A 20420-nucleotide genomic window follows, 5' to 3' on the forward strand; every position below is an offset into this window, starting at 1 on the left:
GCCACATTTTCTTGGACCCCAGTGCTGAGTGTGCCTCCATATTTATCAATCAAAGTGAAGTGAAGTGAAGTACCACACTGTTGGCAGTTGAACCTACAACCCCCCCCCCCCTCCCTCCTTTTTGCCGCATCAGTCAGGGGTCTTACCCCGATGCCACTACTTCCTGAATGACATCTGCGTCGGAAGCCAGCTCCTGTTTCTGGGTTGGGAGGGTGTACAGCAGGGATCTTGCAGGCCCCCCCCCCCCCCCCCCCCCCCCCCCTCCCCACCCCCCCCCCCCCCCCCCCCCCCCGACAATAACCTTGAAAGGTGCTCTCTCACTCCACCCATGCTGTCTTCCTCTCCAGCTCTCTCCTTTCCCGTTCGACGTGGTGGAGGAAGAGGCCAAGAAAGTACGCCAACGCTGAGCTAGTCTGGTGCCAGGAGGAGCACAAGAACCCAGGGCTACTATGAATACGTGAAGCCGCGCATCCGTGCCACCACCCGCCGAGAGCGCCCAGTCTGGTGAGTAGAGGCTGGTCACAGGCTGCTGGCACCTCCCCCCCCCCCCCCCCCCACCCCCACCCCACCGCGCCAACTCGGAGTGAGTGCCGGGGCAAGGCCTCTGGCCTGAGGTGACGCGTGCGACTCCTGTTTGGGACTGAGGCTGTGGGCATTTGCACTTCTAAATGTTTTAATTTAGGTCAATGTGAGGTACTGCTAATCCGGGCAGGACTTAACGGTAAGGTCCTAGGGAGTGTTGCTGAACAAAGAGACCTTGGAGTGTAGGTTCATAGCTCCTTGAAAGTGGAGTCACAGGTAGATAGGATAGTGAAGAAGGCGTTTGGTAAGCTTTCCTTTATTGGTCAGAGTATTGAGTACAGGAGTTGGGAGGTCATGCTGCGGCTGGACAGGACATTGGTGAGGCCACTGTTGGAATATTGTGTGCAATTCTGGTCTCCTTCCTATCGGAAAAATGCTGTGAAACTTGAAAGGGTTCAGGAAAGATTGACAAGGATGTTAGCCGATTTGAACTATAGGGAGAGGCTGAACAGGCTGGGGCTGTTTTCCCTGGAGCGTCGGAGGCTGAGGGGTGACCTTATAGAGGTTTATAAAATCATGAGGGGGCATGGATAGCGTAAATAGGCAAGGTCTTTTCCCCCTGGGGTGGGGGAGCCCAGAACTAGAGGGACATAGGTTTAGGGTGAGAGGGGAAAGATATAAAAGAGACCTAAGGGGCAACTTTTTCACACAGAGGGTGGTACGTGTATGGAATGAGCTGCCAGAGGAAGTGGTGGAGGCTGGTACAATGACAGCATCTGGACAGATACAGAGGAATATGGGCCAAATGCTGGCAAAGGGGGCTAGATTAATTTAGGGTCTTCGGTCGGCATGGAGAAGTTGGGCTGAAGGGTCTGTTTCCGTGCTGGACAGCTCAAATAATGCTAAATGCGTTAATCAAACATGGACCTCTGCCGGCCCCCTCCCTGCTATCTAAATAATCCCATCAACCTCGTGATGGTAAAGTTGCCCCGAGGGGTCCCAGAAGCTGCTGCCTTATCAGAGAGAGGGAGCATGATAACTGATGGATTGACCTGAGGAGTCCCCACATCTCAGGCAAGGGGCGAGCTGGTGGGGGGCGGGCGAGTCCTTCACCACGCTCCCCTCAGCCGGTGATGGGCACACCCACGTGAGTGATAACTCTCTCTCCCCTTTCCCAATGCTTGCAATGTCTGCAGGCTCCCTCGGTCTCGGTGCCAATCACCAGTCACCGTGATGGTCTCGCTCTCCTCCTCCACTCCCTCCAGTGCGATTTTCCCAAGACACCAAGCCTGATGTGTGTCCAACAAGTGGGGTGGTTTCTCCCCATCTCTCAGTCCAAATAGCACCTTATCCCGAGACTGTGCTGCTCCCTCCGCCCCCCACCCTCCTCCGGAATTCTCCAACCGTGAAGTCCAAGGAAGCATGACCACCATTTTTTAAAAAAATCCACGTTTTAGTGAGATCCCCTCCCTGAGAATATCGATGCCATTTACTCAGTCTCCAATCAGGACATCTCCTCAGGGTCTGCTGAAGTGAATCTCCTGTACCACTTCCAAAGTGAGTGCGTTTTACCACCTTAAGTATCGAAGGCTAAACCCACACACAGTTGAATTGACTGGTTATTGGTGTTTGCGTGAGTCCCAGATATTGTATCACCCTTTGTGTGCACGCGTCTGCATCTTAAGTTGTCCAATCTTGCCCCCTTCGAGCCCACGGCCGCCTCTGAAAGCACCCAGCCCGCGTAAGATGGGACAGTGTCCTGTTTGCCTTGACACGTCCCTGTTGATGGCCAGAGGAGCACCGTTGGAATAAGGCTACCCAGGAAGGCGTAACGGCAAGGGCCGTTGTGTGGAGGGTGTCTCTCGTGTGTCCTGGTACGCTAGGTGAAAGAACTCTCTCAGCCCTCCTGTTGTCGTGCTGCGTTTTCCCCGTCGGCCACTCTGCCAACCCAGGTGCGAATTTAATGCCACGTTCGGTGGTCGTTTTGGTGCCATTAGCCTGTGCCCAATGAGGAGGTGGGGGGGGGGGGGTCACGGAGCGGGTGTTGCAGCACGATAGATGAGGTAGAACCGAAAAGTAACTTCCAATGATGGGGGGGGGGGGGGGGGGGAGGTTTGCATTGATGTAGCACCTCGCGTGGCCGCCGTGTGCTCAGAATTGTTATGGTGCAGGGGGGGGAGGCTGCTCAGTCCGTCGTGGCTGCATCAGCTCTGCAATTCCCCGGTGTTGATCCGAACGTTCATCCAGTGATAACCCCTCTGTGCGGTCACTGTTGGGACTCCTGTTTGCGCACAGCAAGATTCCATGGACAAGGGCCGTGACGCTCTGTCATGTGCACCGTTGATGGCGGGTCAGGGAAAAGGGAAAGAACTCCTTTTTTAAATGGGAATTGTGTACATCCAAGTTGGGGGGGGGGGGGGGGGGGAGGTGGTGGATGTGGGTCTGAAAAGTCAATGGTGGGCAGTGCCAGGCAGGCTGGCGCGGGTTGAGTCGGCTTGAGACGTGCGTCTGCTGACCAGTGCGGGGTTCGGTCTGTCTTCTCTGCCCTCGCAGGTACGTCGGGCGTGAGCCAGCCTCTGCCCCTGCGACGGGCAACAAGAACACCCACCTGCACGAGCTGAAGCGATTCCTGGAGACCAGCTTCAACCTGCAGGCCTTCCGCAGCCTTGACGACTAGGAGAGGCCCCGTCTCTGGACTCGCTTTGATCACCCCCCCCCCCCCCCCCCCCCCACCCCACCCCCCACCGAGCGTCCATCTTCCGTCCTCCCTCCCCTGGACTAGGCCATGCATGCCTACTGAGATGTAACTCCTACGACTTTGTGAGAGGCTTGTATCTGCAGCATTTTAATTTCGGATAGGGCAAAAAAAAAACCCTCTGTTCGATACGGGAACCACGAAGCAGTGGCAAGGGGGACAAAAAAGAACCCAGCCCACCAGCGTGCTTGACGTTTCACCCACTCTCCTTTTTCAAATGTATCGTTTAGTTGAACTGAGCAGTTGCAGTAACAAAAAAAAAGTGTGTTTGTACATTTTGTGAATAAGGAATTTTTCTATTTCTGAACTAGCCGTGGGCTAAACTCCTGGTCGATGGCTGGATCACGTTCCGATTTTAGCTTCCACCCCCCCCCCCCATCACAACGCTCCCTGCTCTCCCTCTCTCTTTCCCACCCCCCCCCACAAGTTCTGCCCAAAGATTTGAAGCAATTTGCAAGAAGGCATTACACTTTCAGCCTGTGCCAAATTCAAAGACGACGCTGTTTCCCTGACCTCTCCATGGAAGAGCTTTCTCTTGATTACCCACCTCTTGCGGCCGCGCAGTAGGAAGAACTGACTTTATTTATTTTGGTACAAATTTAAAAGAGAGTTTTCGACCGAATAGAGCTTCATCAATAAAGAGACATTGTCCTCACGCAACCCTGGGCTGCTTTATTTCCAAGACCAGCCACAAGTCGGTGGTTAGCACCACCACCTCCTGGTGCAGGGACCCATTACCCTTCAGCGTCAAGATTAGAGTGTGGGCGTTGGAAAAGCACCACCATGTCAGGCAGTATCCGAGGAGCCGAAGGGCCAGTCTCCACACTGTCGGGATTCTGTTCTCTGAAAGTGGGATGATCCAAGCTTCCACAGCTTGGTTAGGGGGTGGGAAATAAGTGGAATCTGCCAGGTTCTCTACAGCTACAGAGGAGGAGGGGTGACAGATTGAGTCAGCAACAGTCTGAGAGGAGGAGGGGGCTGCGGATAGGGCCATAGTTCCAGAGTGTTGCTTCAGGGAAGAACGGGGGGGGGATTAAATTATTGGCCAGCGCAACAGGGGATGTGTGTGGAATGGGCCAGGGATGGAGGGGAGCGAAAGTGGGAAGGAGGGAAAGCAAATTGGTACTATAGCGGCCGTTGGAAGTGATCAGTCCTTTGGGAATTGGAGGCAGATGGAATAATGCTCCAGGGTAGGGTACAGAGGGGTAGCTCCAGAGGAGTGTGTGGGGAATGTTCTGGCATGGGACAGAGATTCCAGAACGGGAGAGGTGGGGGTGGGGAAGGTTTAAGAATGGATGGATATGGGAAACCAGGCTGGAGGGGTGTTGTCGGTCAGAGCAGAAATCTGAAGGCGGGGGGGGGGGGAGAGAAAGTGTTCTTGAACTGGAGGTGAGAAAGCAGACTGGGAGAACGGTTCTGAAGTAAGATTAACTAACTGTGTGCGCTATTGCAACATTAGTTAGCGGCCAGCCACAATCCAAACTGAGTTAATATCTCTGATGCACATCAAACCATCAATGTCATTTGGACAAAACTGACTGCACCTTGAGCCTGTAGCAGGGTGTAGTGGCAGAGAGTCCAACTGCATTGGAGGGGGAATAGACCCTCTTTAAACCCTATTCAAACCCTATTCCTGATGCCAACACAACATTCTGCAGTCATAGGTTGGTGAAAGTAAATCGTTTGGGGCATGTAGTTATCTGTAGTTACAGAGGGAGTCCCAGGATTCGTTGCAGTTACAGAGGGAGTCCCAGGATTCTGACCCAGCAACACTGAAGGAACGGCCGATAGATTTCTGAGTCGGGACGGTGAGGGGCTCGGAGGTGGGGGGGGGGGGGGTGTTCTCATGTACCTGCTGCCCCTTGTCCTCCCAGATGGAAGTGGCCATGGGGTTTGGAAGGTGCTGTCTGAGGAGCTGCTGTAGTGCGTCTTATAGATGGTACCCACTGCTGCTACTGAGTGTCAGGGCGGGTGGAGGGAGGGAGCGTTTGTGGGTGTGGGGACAATCCGGGGGGGGGGGGGGGGCTGCTTTGTCCCTGGATGGTGTCGAGCTTTGAGTGTTGTTGGAGCTGCCCCCCCCCCCCCCCCCCCACCCCATCCAGGGCAAGTGGGGAGTATTCCCTCACACACCCTCCTGACTTGGGCCTTGTCGATGGTGGGGACAGGGAAAAAGTTATTCATTACAAAATTCCTAGCCTCTGACCTCTCGGAGTCACTTTATTTATACAATCAATGGGTCTTATATAAGACCCCTCTTTAAGCAGATGGTTCTAACTGTTTATGTTATTTCAATGCACATTTTTGTATCACAAGGGCATTGGATGGGCCTTTATTCCTTGGAGTTGGTGATGTAATAGGAAGGAGGGATGGAGAAAAGTATGTCCCATTCACTACAGAAACCAAGTCAGGCATAACTCCAACCCCAACCACAGTGCGTACTGGTGTGAAAAGTGTGTTGGTCAGACTGTGAAGCCCTTTGTGGCTGAACAGCCCAATTTGACAGACCAAGGAAGAACTCATTTAACTTTGTCTGCATTTAATCCCTGTGTACAAATCTGAAACCGAGAAGATTCCGAGAAATTCACTTAGTGCACCGTTTGGCGCTTCGTTGTAGCAAGAGATGGAGGAAAAACCGTGGGACAAGTACCGAGGGTCCCGCCAGAGCTGACCGCTTTACGTCCCTGTCCAAAACCCCTCTTCACGCCCGTTCTAGCACGAGTTGTGATTTCTTAACGGGAACGTTTGCAGCCACCGAGTGTGACGGTTTCTGAGTCTGAATCGATGGGAGGGCCAAATATGTCAACGAGGCTCTGTTGGTCTGACTGAGACATTCCATCTCCGGCGTTCCCCCCTCTCCAGTCCCAGCCATCAGATGCGACCCTTCAAACAGTTGGCGTGAATAAACTCGTACAGATCTCTGCAATGCCCCACTCCTTTCCTCGTGTACCTCTCCAACATGCTGTAAAGTTGTCCTGTCAGGTGGAAGGGCAGAGAAGGCAGGGAATGAGTACGGGGAAATAAGGCCCTGGGAGCAAAGGTAAGCTATTCAGCCCTACTGTGTCTGCCGCTTAACGACTGATCTTCTGTGGACTGCCGCCGATGCTCAGTTCATCTCTGCTTGGATACGGGGCCCCAAAACTCTTCACAGTATTCCAGGTGGGTCTGACTAGTGCCTTGTTTTATTTTACCAAGACCACCTTTTTTTTAAATTATTATATAAAACAAAGAACGACCCACCCTGGAGATCTGAAACAGAAATTGCTGGTGAAACTCAGCAGGTCTGAGTAGCAGCCGGGCAAGACAGCAGAGTTGACATTTCATGCCGCGGGACTCTTCATCAACGTTCACTCTGCCTTCTCCCGGCGCTGAGATTATTCTGTCTGAAAGGCCGCCATTGCGTTTGCCTTCCCTGGACTTGGAACTCTAATTCATAGATAGGGGCTCCTTCATTTCCCCCCCCTCCATCCCCCTGCTCTGTGCTGCAGCTTTCAAATCGTCAAGTACCCTTCGGTAACATGGCGTGCTCAGCAGTCTCCTTCCCACGAGCACAGACGAGCTGTTCGACAACAGAGGGCCTCACGCCGGTGTGAGATTCAGCCATGAAAAAGTCTGGCTGGATACCTACCCGTGCTTCACAGTACTGTCAGGAAAGACCAGAGGCTGGGCCTGATCTTAGTCACGAGGATGGATCTTCCCCTCCCACCCACCCCAAGCCAAACCGGTGCCTCCAATCCAAGCAACCTCAGCAGAGTGATCAGAGCAGCAATGGAACCTGGAAGACCCCCACCCACCCTTGCCCTCTGTCACATTAGATCAGCGTGTGTGTTTTACATAAATATGCTAGCCTTCAGCCAACAGATGACGGTCACCGCTGACACTGTTGCAGAGTTCACCTATTATCGAGTCCGCTGGACTTTTTCCCCAGAAATCTCTGTTTCTGTGGCCACACGTCGGCTCTTCTCTACACTGTCTCCCGCTTTGGAAAACCTCTCTCTGTCTGAACTCCCTCTCCCAAGGAGCACAACCCCAACTTGCTCGACCTGTCTTCATCGCTGGAGCCTCTGCGTTCTCCGTTCACGTCTGCCCGATCACACGATGCCCGCGATTGTACGCTACGCCGACCCGAACGGCTGGCTCTCTTGACTTTTTTTTGTCACTTACCCACTGTGCAATTGGCGTTCCGCAGAAAGGTATGCATTTCCCGGAGGTGTTCTGTCAAGCCGGCGTCCCCGAAAGTGAAGTAGATCATGTCCCTTTCCGACTGGGCAGCGGCCATGATCTGAATGAGAGCTGGGAAGACACCAATAAAACACAGGAGATGGCCATTAAATGTGCCAGCCACACACCAACGTCATGCCTGGCCTGATCATCCTCAATGCCCAGTGTGTTTTTCCCTGCTTTCTTGCCCCTCTTCCCCTTCCTCCACCCCACCACCCTCTCTTACCCCTTTCCTCAGGCTTCACCACCCAACCTCACCAGCCCTCCGTGCTCAAGGAATCCCCAGCTTCACTCCCCTCAGCACGAAGAAATTCCTCCTCCGTCTTCAACATTCGGCCCCTCGTTCGGAGTCGACGCCCTCTGGCCCTTGACCCTCCCACAAAGGTGGAAGCAACGTCTCCACATCTTTCCCCCTCCCCACCCCACCCCACCACACCCATCCTGGGCGAGTCAGACTTGTGCAGCATGGAAACAGACCCCCTTCACTCCAACTCATCCAAGCCGATCAGACCTCCGAAATTAATCCGGCCCTATTCCTATCTGAAGCCTGGAGAGTGACGCTGGAAAAGCACAGCGGGGTCAGGCAGCATCCGAGGAGCAGGAGAATCGACGTTTCGGGGCATCGGCGTTGCCCGAAACGTCGACTCTCCTGCTCCTCAGAGGCTGCCTGACCCCTGCTGTGCTTTTCCAGCAGCTGCAGCCCTCACTTTCTCCATATCCCTCCGAACCCTTCCTCGGCGTATACCCATCCAGATGCCCTTGTGAAAGCTGTGGGTTGTACCAGCCTCCACCACTTCCTCTGGCAGCTCATTCCACGCACCCACCGCCCTCTTGCGCGAGAAAGACTGTTTCGATGAGGCCGCTACTCGTTTGTTTTGGAACGAACACAATCCCGATAGCGCGGCGCCCACTCGGTCCTGTGTCGATCGTTTCAGCACCAGTGGAACTTGAACCCACCATCTTCTGACTCTGCAGGCCCCAGTGAGACATGTATAATTTCGGCTGGTGGTGGTTGTTTTGCTACGGTTGGGGGGGGGCGGGGGGGTTAGTTGCGCTAATTGACCCACCTTTAAGCTTCGCATCGCCTTGGAAAGCTCCGCAGCCCCAGTTGCCCGTGGCGACGGGAGTATTCTGCCAGGCGGGTACCACCCGGTGTGCATTAGAAAACCCACAGTAGGCCTGAAAGAGAGAGTGTCAGTGCTGCAGTTAATGCGAGTTGCTCAGGTCGACCTCCAACAGATTACCACAGGGCCCCCTTTTGTCATCCCACTTCCCCCTGTTTAAATCTTTTAAATAATAATTTCTGGTCCCCGGCCAGAGAATCGTGGAATGAGGACATTCAACCCTAACACGCCCACACTGGTTCTGTCCCCGAGTGCCCAATCTCCTGCCTTTTGAGTTGCAACCCATTTCTGTCCAAAAGCCCCTCCGATACCCCTCGCAAATGCCTCGCCTCGCTTGAACCAACATCTCCCCCCCCCCCCCCCCCCCAATTTTCAGGCCACGCATCCCACACTCGAGCTCCTCGGTGTGTGTGAGTTCTCTCCTTGCCTCTGTTGCCATCACTTTAAATCAATTTCCCCCCACCCCCCACTTTTACAAATAGAACCAGCTTCTTCCTCTCTTCCTCAGCTGGGGAGGCGTCCAACAAGTGTCTTATCGAGATGTACAGCACGGAAACAGACCCTTCGGCCCCAACCCATCCATGATATCCCAACCCAATCTCGTCCCGCCTGCCAGCACTTGGGGCCCACGTCCCTCCAAACCCTTCCTATCCATGTCCCCACCCAGATGCCTTTTAAATGTTGTCATTGTACCAGCCTCCACCACATCCTCTGGCAGCTCATTCCATGCACACATGAAAAAGTTGCCCCTCAGGTCTCTTTTATATCTCCCCCCCCCCACCTCACCCTAAAACCTATGCCCCTCTAGTTCTGGACTCCCCCACCCAATGGAAAAGACCTCGTCCATTCACTGTATCCAAGGCCCCTCGGCATTTTCTAAACCCCTTTTTTGGATTTTCATGCTGCCCCCCTCCTCCTGTTTATTCCAAAGTTTTGCGTCAGCTCGAAACTGCAGCCCCCTTCCCCCAGCACAGCACGATCCAGATCACGACATCTATCGTGAAGGGCTCCAGCGAGTCACCCCCTCCACTCCAACCCGGAAGAACAACACCAATTCCTGTCGGTGTTCCCTCTCCCTCAGCCAATTCGAAAATGGCGCCCCTCCCTTCAGCTTAGCTCAGTCTCTCGGCCTTGGGTCGATGGGTTGGAAACTCTTGGAGCCTGTTCTCCCCGGAATAGAGGGGATTCGATCGAGGGGATTTGAAAACCATCTGGCCTCTGGATGGATGAAAGAGGGAGAAACCATTCCCGGTGAGGTAAGGATTAAGGTGTTTGGTAAAAGACACCCCCCTCCCCCCTCCCCCCTCCCCCCTCCGCCCCACACAGCGAGTGGGTTACAGTCTGGAGCGTACCGCCTGAAAGCAGGGAGACAAGAGTTTTCCAACAGGAAATGGGAACCGTTATTTACAAGAGAGTCATACGCAGCACGGAAACACACCCCGTGGGACTGGAACGAGGCGGCGGTTTGCTTCCGACTGGCGCAGACTCGACGGGCCGAAGGGTCTCTTTCTGGGGCGTGGACTCTCGGACGGTGAGAGAGGTTGGAGGCTGGGTTTTTACCTTGTGCAGCTCCCTGTCCAGGTTGTGAATGGTGTACTGCTCTGCGGGGTCTTGGAAGTTAATGGCGTCGATGGCCACAACCTCTGTCTGGCGTCTGAGCCACAGATCCCTGTGGGGGGAGCAAAAAAAAAACAGTGGCATAGGGGGTGAATAGGTCTGTTCGCAAAGAAGGCAACCACACACTATTCTCCACCCTCCTCTCCACCCTCCCCCCCCCCCCACACCCCACACAATTTGTCTTGAGAATCATGCTGGAAGGAGACATTGCCAGAGGAGAAGGTAATCATCAGGACTAAATGCAAGAATGCCAAATTTCAAGCAATCACAAGTCTTTTTTTTCTAAAACATGGTGGGAGAACGGGCTACCAATTGGTTGGCAAGTGGACTCAGATTGGCCATGCAGAAAACAGGAGGAGTGGGCAGTTTCCCAAGAGTCTGAGTCCCTTTTGCAAGGACGGGGGTTTCTCCCCACCCCCCAAATACACGTTGCTTGTGAGCCATCCAGGAACACATGAAGCAACCCCCCCCCCCCCCAACAAACCCCGAGACGTAATTTTCCCGTGCTTGGATCGCTGTTAAAATCTCCTCTGACGATCGGCTGCGTTTCTGTAGCGCCCGGGACAGGTTTTCTCCCCGATGGGAGAATTCACAATCTACCAGGAGCTCAGAAGCCCGGTGCGTCGCACGCTCCCTTCTCCGATCCACATCAAAGCTGGAGGAGGGCTGTTCCGATACATCTGATCAAAGGAACAGTTCCAGCACAGGAGGCCGTTCACCCATCATCTCTGTGCTGACAACGGACCACAGCAACTCCACGAGCCAGAGCGTGAAACAGACCCTTCGGTCCAACCCGTCCATGCTGACCCAGATATCCCAACCCAATCTAGTCCCACCTGCCAGCACCCGGCCCATGTCCCTCCAAACCCTTCCTATCCATGTCCCCATCCAGATGCCTTCTGAATGCTGCAATTGTACCAGCCTCCACCACATCCTCTGGCAGCTCATTCCACACACGCACCACCCTCTGCGTGAAAAAGTTGCCCCTTAGGTCTCTTTTATATCTTTCCCCTCTCACCCTAAACCTATGTCCCTCTAGTTCTGGACTCCCCCAGCCCGGGGAAAAGACTTGTCCGTTTACCCTATCCACAGACAACAAGCAAAACTAATGTCATTTACAAAATACCGTGCAAGGACTGTAACAAACACTACATTGGGCAAACAGGCAGAAAACTAGCCACCAGGAAACATGAACACCAACTCGCCACAAAACGACATGACCCTCTCTCACTAGTACCCTCACATACAGATGAGGAAGGACACCATTTTGACTGGGACAACACATCCATCCCGGGACAAGCCAAACAAAGGCACGCACGAGAATTCCTAAAAGCATTCCAACCGGAACTCTATCAACAAACACATCGAGTTGGACCCCATCTACCACACCGTGAGAAAAGGAACAGGAAGTGACATCACTACAGGAAATGACATTACCAACCCAAAGAAACCCAAACACATAACGAGAAAGCAGGAATTCTCAGCATTGCTTCGCCTGAGGCCCACTGAAGATGTTACCAAGTAGGGTGACGAAACGTCTAGAAATGCACCTTCCAGCTCAGCGAGCAAACCTACATCCAGAACCTCAACCTGAGCCAGAAATCCTCTCCAGACTCGCTAATTCTAAATAGTGGCCTAACCAATGTTCTGTCCAGCCGCAGCATGACCTCCCAAACCCTGTACTCGATGCACTGACCAATAAAGGAAAGTGTACCAAATGTCTTCTTCACTACCCTGTTGACGTGGGGCTTCAAGGAACGATGAAGCTGCACTCTAGTGTGCACACTAGATAGTGCACACTATCCCATTGTTTCCCAGGGACTGTCGACCTGCCCCCTTCCAGTGCACACGCATATGATGAGCACCTCAATCCCAGATGCTTAAAACTGCATCAGCCACTGACCTGCCCACATCCCCGCGTGCACCTCATCCCCAACCCCCCCGCGATTGAATCTCATATTGTGGTGGCCACAAAACACCTTACAGGACTGAGGGAAGCCAGCGCACAGCAAGATCCCGCGCGCAAATGTCTGCTTTGCCCGCATTCCGCGGGGTGAAGGGCCAGGGAGGGAGGGGGGGGGGGGGGGGCGTGCCCCGAACTGGCAGAGGGCCGCGTGCTCACCTTGAGGTCTTGTCAATGTGCACTCCCATCCATCGGAACGAGTTGCTGTACCCGTCGTATTTGCTGTAGAGTTGCGAGCCTGAGAATGAGAGATGGGGGGGGGGGGGGGGGGGGGGCGTCAGTGGAGTGTTGACTCGCTTCCCCCCCCCCCCCCCACGAGTGTGCCCTCTGTCTTAGCCCTTGCCAACCTGCCTGGAGGCGGGCCCACCCACCTCCTCTAAGTTCTCTTGCCACTCCCTCCCGGGCTGCATATCCAATCCCACGATCTCCCATTCCCCACCTCCCAGCTATTTGACTGCAGAGGCATCTCAAAGTTGAGCATGAGGGGCATTCCCGGACAAAACTAATAGGGTTTGGGGGGGGGGCACTAATTTGGGACTAGGGGACATAATCTCAGGAGGAGAAGAGGCATCTTCGCCCCTCACTCCCTGTCCCTTCTCCCTCCCCCACTTCCCAATCCCTCCCCCACTTCCCTCCCCCTCCCCATTCCTCCAACACTTCCCTCCCTCCCGCCACATTCCCCCCACTTCCCTCCCCTTCCCCATCCCTCCCACACTTCCCTCCCACCCCCTCACCCCCAATCCCTCCCACATTACCCTCATCCCCTCCCCTGCTCACCGGTAACGACCAGGCACTCGGTGTCAGACAGTCTCTCGGTGAAGAGACGAGCCACGATCAGTTCCGGGCTGATGAGGAAGCGGATCTCCTCCTGGACCAGGCCGGAACTCAGCACCCCTCCTCCCACCAGCGGGGAGGCAAAATCCACCTACAGCCGCAGAGAAAAAGAGAGAGAGACACAGCTCGGTGACCGGCAAGCATCGCTTCAGCGCGTCCCGAACAGCGGCGCTAAGGAAATGCAGCTCCTCTGCCCCAACCCCCCCCCCGGGGCCGTAGCAAAGCATTAGTCTCCTGGGGTGTGCGGATGGGGCGAAGAGATTTTCCCAGAAGGCATTAGGGCAGGGTTCCCTGGGGTCTGTTTGGAGGAGATGGAGGGCCAGGGCTAAGAGATTTTCCCAGAAGGCATTAGGGCAGGGCTCCCTGGGGTCTGTTTGGGGGAGATGGAGGGGCAGGGCTAAGAGATTTTCCCAGAAGGCATTAGGGTGGGGCTCCCTAGGGTCTGTTTGGGGAGTGGGGGTGCGGGGCTGAGAGATTTCCCAGAAAGTATTAGTGTGGGGTTCCGTGGGGTCTGTGTGGGGTTGTCAAGGAAGGCCTAGAGATTTACCCAGAAGGCATTAGGGCAGGGCTCCCTGGGGTCTGTTTGGGGGAGATGGAGGGGTGGGCTGAGGGATTTTCCCAGAAGGCATTAGGGCGGGGCTCCCTGGGGTCTGTGGGGTGGGGGATTGGAGCGGTGGGTGCCCTTCCCCTCCTTCCTCCCTCGCCCGCCCGTTCGATTGGTGGGTCTTATCTTCCCTTTGAGAAAAGAGCTGGAGGGAGTGAGAGTGCACGGTGGCTCCCTCACGGGGACGTGGGTAACACTGACCAGGTCCGGCAATGTCTTAGAACCCCCCCCCCAACCCACCTCCCCACCACCAAATCCCCCAATCATCCCTAATTGCCCCTCCCAGAGGGCAGTTGAAGAGACGACCATGCCTTGCTGCTAGGGGGTTAGGAGTGACATATTGGCCCATACCGAATGGTGGCTTCCTTCCCCTCCCCCCACCCTTGAAACGGGGTAATGGTGTCCCTCGGATGGACTTCCTCTGCTCCCTCGCCCCCAAGATGGCGGACTAATGGTTACCCTCGGAGCCTACAATCCAGAAACAGGCACCGAATTGTGAAACTCTGCTGCAGTGGGGTTGGGCGGTGGGGTGGGGTGGGGGGGGGGGGGGGGGGGTGGGGTGGGGGGTAGAGGGTGTTTGAAACAAAAAGCGAAGCAGAGGTCGCTGGAAAAGCTCAGCAGATCCGGCGACACCATCCCCGTAGAGAGCGAAGCGAGAGTTCAAGAGTTTCCTTATTCAGTCACAAAGTGAGGGCATCGCTGGCCCTTGCAGCATTTAGTGCCCCTCCCCTAATTGCCCCACCTCGCTGTGGGTCTGGAGTCACGTGTTAGGCCCAAGACCAGGTAAGGAAGGCCATTTCCTTCTCTGAAGGCTATGATTGAACAGGGTCCTGAGAGAGGGGGTCACCTGACCCGAAAGATTGAGGGAGGTGGGGGGGGGGGGGGGGGGAGGATGGGTGGGTCATAATGAAAAGGGGGTGAGTGACTTTGGGAGGGGGGGGGGGGGTGTTGGAATGGATCTGGAAAACGCCACTTTACCTGGGTGCCCATTCCTGAGTTACCTGCAGTACACCTTCTCCTGCCTCCTCGATCCTCCCCTTGGTTTTGACCGTCAGGTGGGTCAGCTTGTACGTGGAGCTGAAACAGGCAGCAGTGACAGGCATTAGAGGGGTGGGGGGGGGGGGGGGGGGGATGGCTTCGAATGCCCACTCCTCAGACAACCTCTGCCCTTCTCCCCCCTCCCGCGACTGTGCTTCTTTGTGAGTGTCAGAGGGGAAGGGGAGAGGAGTGGTCCTTCGAGAGTAGGACAAGGGGGAGAGTGGCTATCAGAGGCCTACCCACCTCACAACCCCAGGACTGAGGCCATTATCGTCCCCCCCCCACCCCCTGCCCCTTGACCCATGGGCGGGTCGCCCTAGCTTTCTTGGGGGCAAACTGACCGGATTCCAGGGAAGCAGGTGGTGGCACTGTTAGGAGGTGCCAATAGCAGTGTTTAGCAGGACTGTGATTGGAGGGGCTCGGGAGGTGGAGGGGGCTGTGATTGGAGGGGCTCGGGAGGTGGAGGGGGCTGTGATTGGAGGGGCCGGGGAGGTGGAGGGGGCTGTGATTGGAGGGGCTCGGGAGGTGGAGGGGGCTGTGATTGGAGGGGCCTGAGAGGTGGAGGGGGCTGTGATTGGAGGGGCCGGGGAGCTGGAGGGGGCTGTGATTGGAGGGGCCGGGGAGGTGGAGGGGGCTGTGATTGGAGGGGGCTGGGATGTAGAGAGGGCTGTGATTGGAGGGGGCTGGGAGGTAGAGGGGGCTGTGATTGGAGGGGCCTGGGATGTAGCAGGCGCTGTAATTGGACGGGCCTGGGATGTAGAGAGGGCTGTGATTGGACGGGCCTGGGATGTAGAGAGGGCTGTGATTGGAGGGGGCTGGGATGTAGGAGGGGGCAGTGATTGGAGGAGCCAGGGATGTAGAGGGGGCTGTGATTGGAGGGGGCTGGGATGTAGGAGGGGGCTGTGATTGGAGGGGCCTGGGATGTAGAGAGGGCTGTGATTGGACGGGCCTGGGATGTAGAGAGGGCTGTAATTGGACGGGCCTGGGATGTAGAGAGGGCTGTGATTGGACGGGCCTGGGATGTAGAGAGGGCTGTGATTGGAGGGGGCTGGGATGTAGGAGGGGGCAGTGATTGGAGGAGCCAGGGATGTAGAGGGGGCTGTGATTGGATGGGGCCTGGGATGTAGCAGGGGCTGTGATTGGAGGGGGCTGTGATTGGAGGGGCCTGGGAAGTAGAGGGGGCTGTGATTGGAGGGGCCTGGGATGTAGAGGTGGCTGTGGTTGGAGGGGCCTGGGATGTAGAGAGGGCTGTGATTGGAGGGGCCTGGGATGTAGAGGGGGCTGTGATTGGAGGGGGCTGGGATGTAGAGAGGGCTGTGATTGGAGGGGCCTGGGATGTAGAGGGGGCTGTGATTGGAGGGGCCTGGGATGTAGAGGGGGCTGTGATTGGAGGGGGCTGGGAGGTAGAGGGGGCTGTGATTGGAGGGGCCTGGGATGTAGAGGGGGCTGTGATTGGAGGGGGCTGTGATTGGAGGGGCTCGGGATGTAGGAGGGGGCTGTGATTGGAGGGGGCTGGGAGGTAGAGGTGTGGCTGTGATTGGAGGGGCTCGGGATGTAGGAGGGGGCTGTGATTGGAGGGGGCTGGGAGGTAGAGGTGGCTGTGATTGGAGGGGCTCGGGATGTAGAGGTGGCTGTGATTGGAGGGGCTCGGGATGTAGGAGGGGGCTGTGATTGGAGGGGACCGGTTCTACAGGTAAGCCCCACACACACTGCCCAGATACTCAACCATCCCGACGCTCCCAAAGGGAGCTGCATCAGGACATTAATTAAACGAGCCACAACACACTGCAGCACCCAGGAACTTCGGGAAGCTGAGGGAAAACACTTGGAAAACACATTCGAGAACAAGTAAGTGCAGTCTACGCAACAGACCTAAACAGGAAGACACAACACGCCCACAGACTCTAGCCACCCAGCCATACAGTAAAGACATCTCAGAGATGATCCCCAGACTTGTCCGGCCCCTCGTGGCAGGCCTACCCCCACACTGGAACAGCTCCGATGGATTTAAAGGACTCCCATAGCAACAATCAGCAGAACGACCACCATATACAGAATACAAGGCCTGCACCAAACACTACATCGGACAGACGGGCAGGAAACTAGCCACCAAAGCGCCAACTAAACACCAGAAGACATGACCAGCTCAGAGTTTGACTGGAATAACACATCCATCCTGGGACAGGCTAAACAGAGACACACGCACGGGAATCCCCAGAGGCCAGGCATTCAAACCGGAATTCCGTCAACAAACCTGTCGATCTGGACCCCATTTACCAACCTCTCAGAGACAGAACCGAGCCCGACACCACCCACCACAACAGGCCGAGGAATGAGAAGCGAGGCAGAACACCAGCGCTTCACCCGAGGCTCACTGACGATGTTCCCGAGCACCGGTGATGAAACGTCTGAGAAACAGACCGTCCAGCTCAGCCAGCGAACTTCCAACCCTGAGTGACAAATCCTCCCCAAAATCGGATTCTACATCGTTCGGATTCAAGAAATTTGTTTTTTTATGTTGTATTTCTACCATCAACATCCAACTACTGAGTTTAAGGCTCTTTCTCTAACCCTAGTTATCCAACTTGCTGCCGTGCCAGTGGCAAGAGAACCAAAGGGAAGATAAACAGAATCCCTGGCAGTGGGGAAAACAGGACGTTTGGCCCATCGATCCTCCCATCCAGGAACACCTCACTACCTCATTTCCGTCACCCTGTGTTTTTCCCATGACTAACCTACCTCACCCGCGCATCTCTGAGGCAACTTAGCGTGTCTAATCCAGCTAACCCGCACATCGGTGGACTGTGGGACAGCCAGAGGCAAAATGTGCTAACTCCACATTGCGGGGGTAGCAGGGTGGAATCGAACCCGGGTCTCTGGCGCTATGAGGCAGCCCTGCGAGCCACTGTGTTGAGCTATCCTGTCCTTCAGCTCAAAATGATGGTTTTTCTCCTAAAGGGAGACTTCACGGTGACTTTCAAAAGGGAATTGGATGCGTGCTTGAATGAGAATGGAATGAGAAGAGAGAAGGGTCCTGTAATACTCTGATTATAAACTGACATCGGGTGTGACTCCGAGTTAAAGACCATCAAAGCAGGGACCCCCCCCCAAAAAATGAACTAACCTCTTCCATTGAATCGGTTCTGGAATGCAACATCTTTGGAATGTCACCAGTCCAAAGGGAACTGCCAACAGAAAGGATTGGATTAAACACCGCCACCCGAAAAGATTTCCATTCCTTCGTTAACGATAACGTACACTGCGTGCCCCCCGCACAACAGGTCTCAGAACTGTGTCGCCAGTTCCTCTTTGTGGTGTTTATTGAGACAAGAGGTTTTCCAGAGGAATAAAATAACAGTGAAGGGAAATTAAGCCAGGGGCCTTTTGGTACAGGCCTCACGTCACGCCTGCGCTCCCGGGCCTTCAGCTGAATTGCTTATTTCAAGACCGAGGGGAGCCGGCTGACTCTTAGCTGACTGCTGACCTCCGGCCCCGACCCCAAAAGGGCCCTCCGAGGCTCTGGATCGGGCAGGAAAGCCGTTGCTGGACCGCGGGAAGTCGACCGTGAGGCGGTTGGGTGTGCCCAGGAAGGGCTCGGAGGGCCGGCTGCATGGCGGAAAGCAGCCAGGAGCTCGGAGCGGGACTCCGGCAGCCTGTGGCGAGGCGGTTGGTGAGCCGGGAGGGCGGAGGGCCTCAAGATGGCGGCCCGGAGGTTAAGAGATCGAGCCCAGCGCGTGGGAGAGACTTGAGCCGTGGTGAGGAAAGCCCAACAATGAAGCCACTGCAGTCTGCAACTTGAAACTCATTCCTTATTGACTACTTTTTACCAAGAAGTTGAACTTTTCACTTATTTCCTCCCTTTTATCTAAGATTTTGTACCTTGTCCCTAAGATGGCGCTGTGCGTGACGACATTGTCCATTTTCCGCTGCACCCCTGTACTCCAGTACACGTGACAACAAAACCTCAATCTCACTACGGGCAACAATAGGCCCCTCCAACAGCCAGCCCTCCCCCCACACTCCTGAAAACCTTCCTACCACCTCCCCACCCCCCCCCCCCCCTCCCCCGCCCCCCCCGGATACCGAGGAGACGATCACGGATGCTTGACCAGTTTGACACATGAAGGACGGGGATCGAGAGGTTTTCATGGATCATGTGACGAGGCAGGGAATTGTGGGAGATGATCAGCCATGTACCTGGTGAGTGACGGAGCTGGTGTGAGGGGCCCAATGGCCGACTCCGATTCTAATGGGAGCGGGTTTGAGAGACAGCACCAAGGAATGGGAGCAATTTCTACAACGCCCCTACTCCAATGCCCCTACTCCAATGCCCCTACTCCAATGCCCCTACTCCAATGCCCCTACTCCAATGCCCCTACTCCAATGCCCCTACTCCAATGCCCATTCTACCATGCCCATTCTACCATGCCCCTACTCCAATGCCCCTACTCCAATGCCCCTACTCCAATGCCCCTACTCCAATGCCCCTACTCCAATGCCCCTACTCCAATGCCCCTTCTACAATGCCCCTTCTACAATGCCCCTTCTACAATGCCCCTTCTACAATGCCCATTCTACAATGCCCCTACTCCAATGCCCCTACTCCAATGCCCCTACTCCAATGCCCCTACTCCAATGCCCCTACTCCAATGCCCCTACTCCAATGCCCCTTCTACAATGCCCCTTCTACAATGCCCCTTCTACAATGCCCCTTCTACAATGCCCCTTCTACAATGCCCCTACTCCAAAGCCCCTACTCCAAAGCCCCTACTCCAATGCCCCTACTCCAATGCCCCTACTCCAATGCCCCTACTCCAATGCCCCTTCTACAATGCCCCTACTCCAATGCCCCTACTCCAATGCCCCTACTCCAACGCCCCTTCTACAACGCCCCTTCTACAACGCCCCTACTCCAATGCCCCTACTCCAACGCCCCTTCTACAATGCCCCTACTCCAATGCCCCTTCTACAATGCCCCTTCTACAATGCCCCTACTCCAATGCCCCTTCTACAATGCCCCTTCTACAATGCCCCTACTCCAACGCCCCTTCTACAATGCCCCTACTCCAATGCCCCTACTCCAATGCCCCTACTCCAATGCCCCTACTCCAATGCCCCTACTCCAATGCCCCTACTCCAATGCCCCTACTCCAATGCCCCTACTCCAACGCCCCTTCTACAACGCCCCTTCTACAATGCCCCTTCTACAATGCCCCTACTCCAATGCCCCTACTCCAATGCCCCTACTCCAATGCCCCTACTCCAATGCCCCTACTCCAACGCCCCTTCTACAACGCCCCTACTCCAATGCCCCTACTCCAATGCCCCTACTCCAATGCCCCTTCTCCAATGCCCCTACTCCAACGCCCCTACTCCAACGCCCCTTCTCCAACGCCCCTTCTCCAATGCCCCTTCTCCAATGCCCCTACTCCAACGCCCCTACACCAACGCCCCTACACCAACGCCCCTACTCCAACGCCCCTACTCCAACGCCCCTTCTACAATGCCCCTACTCCAATGCCCCTTCTACAATGCCCCTTCTACAATGCCCCTACTCCAATGCCCCTACTCCAATGCCCCTTCTACAATGCCCCTACTCCAATGCCCCTACTCCAATGCCCCTACTCCAATGCCCCTACTCCAATGCCCATTCTACCATGCCACTACTCCAATGCCCCTACTCCAATGCCCCTACTCCAATGCCCCTTCTACAATGCCCCTTCTACAATGCCCCTTCTACAATGC

The 20420-nt window shown here is 55.4% G+C and overlaps 1 protein-coding gene and 1 long non-coding RNA gene across 2 annotated transcripts in view; one reads left to right on the top strand and one right to left on the bottom strand.

Annotated features, from left to right (window-relative positions):
- Positions 1-276: 276 nt before the first annotated feature.
- On the top strand, positions 277-3937 carry LOC140459804 (uncharacterized). The gene is made up of 2 exons (XR_011953870.1): positions 277-504; positions 3076-3937. It is a non-coding gene; the product is annotated as an uncharacterized lncRNA (long non-coding RNA).
- Positions 3938-5796: 1859 nt separating this feature from the next.
- The window catches only part of pargl (poly (ADP-ribose) glycohydrolase, like), a 40456-nt gene continuing 25832 nt past the window's right edge, over positions 5797-20420 (bottom strand). Inside the window, exons 9-16 of the mRNA XM_072554333.1 lie at positions 17800-17860; positions 14639-14714; positions 12977-13124; positions 12359-12437; positions 10180-10288; positions 8563-8674; positions 7439-7567; positions 5797-6249 (exon numbers count right to left, since the gene is read on the bottom strand). Of these exons, the coding sequence (XP_072410434.1) occupies positions 6146-6249; positions 7439-7567; positions 8563-8674; positions 10180-10288; positions 12359-12437; positions 12977-13124; positions 14639-14714; positions 17800-17860 (818 nt within the window). The 3' untranslated portion in view covers positions 5797-6145. The remainder of the gene's footprint in view (positions 6250-7438; positions 7568-8562; positions 8675-10179; positions 10289-12358; positions 12438-12976; positions 13125-14638; positions 14715-17799; positions 17861-20420) is intronic.

This window comes from Chiloscyllium punctatum, chromosome 35 (assembly GCF_047496795.1).
Source record: "Chiloscyllium punctatum isolate Juve2018m chromosome 35, sChiPun1.3, whole genome shotgun sequence".
NCBI lineage: Eukaryota > Metazoa > Chordata > Chondrichthyes > Orectolobiformes > Hemiscylliidae > Chiloscyllium > Chiloscyllium punctatum.